This window comes from Rhagoletis pomonella, unplaced genomic scaffold, assembly GCF_013731165.1.
Source record: "Rhagoletis pomonella isolate Grant_MI unplaced genomic scaffold, Rhpom_1.0 Rhpom_scaffold_00001, whole genome shotgun sequence".
Classification (NCBI taxonomy): domain Eukaryota; kingdom Metazoa; phylum Arthropoda; class Insecta; order Diptera; family Tephritidae; genus Rhagoletis; species Rhagoletis pomonella.
In genome coordinates this window covers 77,225,621-77,229,286 of record NW_023458555.1, presented here as the reverse complement: position 1 = coordinate 77,229,286, position 3,666 = coordinate 77,225,621, and the positions used below count along the sequence as shown (strand labels likewise).

Below are 3,666 nucleotides of genomic sequence, written 5' to 3'. Positions count from 1 at the left end.
CACACCACAATTTTGTGTATATGCTGCTTACTTGTATACCAGCCCTGCTTTTACCACACAGCGCGTAAAAGCTTTCAAAAGCTCTCAGTACAAATGAAAGCTTTCGCTGGCCAAGTCTGTTTTACAACCACTTTTTACTCACTTAAATAAAGCGCTTATCGAAACTGAAAATAATTTAAATGAGATTAAATAAAAAATTAAATTAAAGTGAATTTCCACTTAAATGAGATTGGAGAAACGCAGCCTTATACACATACATCAATGTCGTTGTGCATATGCGTACATCAGAGTGGTGGCGTTTCCCTGATATAGACGTACTTATATCCAAAATATGCTGAGTGGCGGGGAATATCAAAATAGGCACTCTTTGCTTACCACTGACTGCCAATATAGAAGTATTCCATATGTATATGGGTATTTCCTTGCGTCACATACGTGACAGAGTACGTTTCAATGAGATACAAACAAAGAAAAACATTTGTTTTCTTTTACTTTTTTTAGACCCTTGTAGAGCACATAATTGGCCTTTATATTTAGCCGAAAAACTAAAACAATCGAACCGCATGATCCTTAAATATAAGCAATGAGAGAGAGTAAAATAAAATAAAACTTTTTAATATACAACGCTGATGAAAGGTGTAACACCTCTGAGTGTGGTTATTCTGATTTAATTTTTATTTAAGTGAAGAGCATATGTCACTTAAATCGAAATTAAAAACAAATTACACTGGATTGGTGAAACCAAAAATTCGAAAATCAAAGTAATTTTCACTTAAATGAATCTGGTGAAACTGGCTGTAACTTGCCATAGATATGAATACGACGCGCTCATCATACTCATACCATCCCCAACAAGTTTGATCCTCCCCTTAACGGAGTTTGATCTACACAACCCGAAATTTGTAAATGCTGTTTTCGCCAACTACTCAGTTAGGGCATTGCTATGCAGATGGTTGTTTTTACCAAAGCATGTTAAAATTGCGTTTGCTTAAACATCCATATGTATGTATGTATGTATGTATGTGCTTTGGTGTGTTTATTCATACATACCCTGCAGAAAATCTGACTAGCCTAGAACTAGCGTAGAACTAGACCTTTTGCCGACAGTACCAGTTCTAGCTCAATACCCAAACAATGCTTTCAACTGTCCAGTTTTACACGGCGATGTCATTGGCGGTGGCAATTGTCGCCCAGTGCATTACTTTGCAACCAGTTTTTAACCGGTTCCATTTCGGACAGTTTTTTTTATAAGAAAACATTTTTGCGATTCGATTTTTGTTTTCGTTTTTTCTTTTCTTTTGCAGATTCCGTTTTTGTTACATATTTTATTTAATAAAAAAAATTGTAAGCGGCATGCAACAATTTAAGTTCATTAATTTTGAAAACTCACAACTGCCTCCACCGCGATTTGAACTCGCGACCAACGATGGTTGAGTCGGAGGTCCTCTCGCTGAGCTACTTTCGTATTGTAAGAGTAGTGAGCATTTGCACATATACACCGCAAGTTTCAACTGTCCCGTTCTGCATTCCTTTTGCACTAGTTCAGAGATAGTTCTGAGATATGTAGTTCGGAACTAGCGCTTTGTCAGACTGTCTCTAAATTTTACTGCAGGGTATCTACTTATGTATGTATGTATCAGGGCTGTTGCGAATATTCGCATTCGCAACTGCGGAGCTTCCGCAATAATTTTATGCGCATTCGCAATAATCAATGCGGAGCTTTTGCGAATGCGAATGTTGTTTTTGTAAAACGTATATCTGGGAAACAAAATGACAAATTTTAGCCAATATATTTTTGCCCCACATATAAGTATTTCTGTAGCAAAACTGTTTAGAAGTCAGATTTATCAGTTTTGATAAAATAGTCTCTAAACATATTCAGGCCTGTTCTGGTTTTCGATTTCGAGTGAATTTTTCGAATTCGATTTGACTACCTGTTCTGGGCTTCACACTTCGACTTAATTTTTCGATTTCAATTCGATTGCTTTTATGCAACTAATTAAAAATTGAATGTACTTTTTAGCCATACAATGAAATCGAGTTTAAGAAAAAGCTGTTCTGGTTTTCACATTAATACATGATTAAATGGAAATGAAACTAATTTCCAAAGTAAAGGGTTGCTATCTCTGTTAAGAAACAAGTGGAATACCTTGAAACAAATATGGCAAACAAATTAAGTAAGCCAAAGCTATTTTTAAAGCTTTTTGAGTTACATTTTTCGTTTCTAAGTAATTATAAATGATTTTTACAATTATTCAAAACTTTTAGTTGATTTGGTAATGCAAAAATATAAAACCAAACACTACTCTAAGGTTTGAAAAAATTGTTTTGCTTATACAAGGTAACCCTGTCATCTTGTTTACTTTTGTCAATCAGCTGTTAAGCTTAGTATCCAAAGAAGTAAGAAGTAAGAAAAGCAAAAACTCCATATAAAATGACGTACAAGAAATGGCTAAGAAATTTTCTTGAGTCAAATTTCCTTAAGGCAGTACGCAGTTCTTCAGAAATTTAGTACGCTTTCTACTACGGTTTTCTAAAGTTTTTTGTGAAAAAAGAGCACAAGGCAACCCAGGTTTGCAACAGAAATATATGCCCGTTCCATTATTTCTTGAGGAAAGAGTGAGGCAACAGGCTGTGAGGTATAAAAAATGTCAAAATTCCTTGGACACACACGCGAAATAATGGCAATTTTTTCTTGACCGTTTTCTTGAGAGCTGGATACTAAGCTTTAGCAGGAATACAAAAATTATGGCCGGCAAAATGTAAGTACAAGCTTTTGTTGAATTTATTGCAAATTTGTTTAATTTTAATGCATCTAAACGTTTTTATTTCAGGGGTAAACATAAGAACAGCCAACAAGAACAGATTTTTATTAATTGTATGCGTGAAAATGTAGATTTGGCAAAAGGTCACATAAAAGGTGACAAAGTCGCTGCGGACGCAAAATGGGCGAATGTTGTCTCCTCTCTCAATAGTGCTGGCCCGCCAATTAAAGATGTAGCTGGATGGAAAAAAGTAGTGTATATTGCTTGCATTATTGTATTTGTTTACTAAGTTTCCTTTTGTATAGGTATGGATTGATTGGAAAAGTACAATTCGCAAAAAGCTTGCACATAACAAAAAGGAAACAACTGCAACAGGTGGTGGTCCCTTTGCGCAGCTGCCATTAACTGCAGTGGAAGAAGAAATTGCTTCGTTTTGTGGTCTGTATTCGATGGCAGAGGGAATGAAAGGTAGCAAGACCTTTGGTTCTGTCAATGCAGCAATGGAAAGCAGCCAAAATGAAGAAAATTGTAGCGTACCAGACGCAGAAGAAGGTGAATCTCCTCCGAAGCCAAAACGAAGGCGACGTACGATGCCGGATGATTTAGAAGGCCTATGCAGTACCCAAAATGAGGTCTTGGAGCGTTTGGCTGAGAACTTGAAGCAGCTCAGTAGGAATATTGAAAGGCAAAATGGAATTCAAGAGGAAGTTCTTCAAATACTAAAAAATAAATTTCAATAGTTTTTTATGTGTATTTAACATATGTGAGCAATATCAAATGATCCCTTATACAAATAAATGAAATTCAAGAGCGACTATATATATATATATATATACATATATATAAATATATTCATATATAAATATGTGCCCAGTGTGTGTGTGAAAGTGGTTAAAGTAAC

General features: G+C 35.4%; 1 protein-coding gene across 1 annotated transcript; it reads left to right on the top strand.

Annotated features, from left to right (window-relative positions):
- Positions 1-2,728: 2,728 nt before the first annotated feature.
- Positions 2,729-3,572, top strand: LOC118747893. The gene is made up of 3 exons (XM_036482102.1): positions 2,729-2,762; positions 2,835-3,015; positions 3,071-3,572. Exons 1-3 carry the CDS (start codon positions 2,749-2,751, stop codon positions 3,503-3,505), a joined length of 630 nt encoding a protein of 209 aa, XP_036337995.1. The 5' UTR covers positions 2,729-2,748; the 3' UTR covers positions 3,506-3,572.
- Positions 3,573-3,666: the final 94 nt, after the last annotated feature.

Bases quoted from the DNA above. Each gene is read 5' to 3' on its own strand.
- LOC118747893 (XM_036482102.1), top strand. The intron at 3,016-3,070 runs GTAGTGTATATT...CCTTTTGTATAG, and splicing joins ATGTAGCTGGATGGAAAAAA to GTATGGATTGATTGGAAAAG.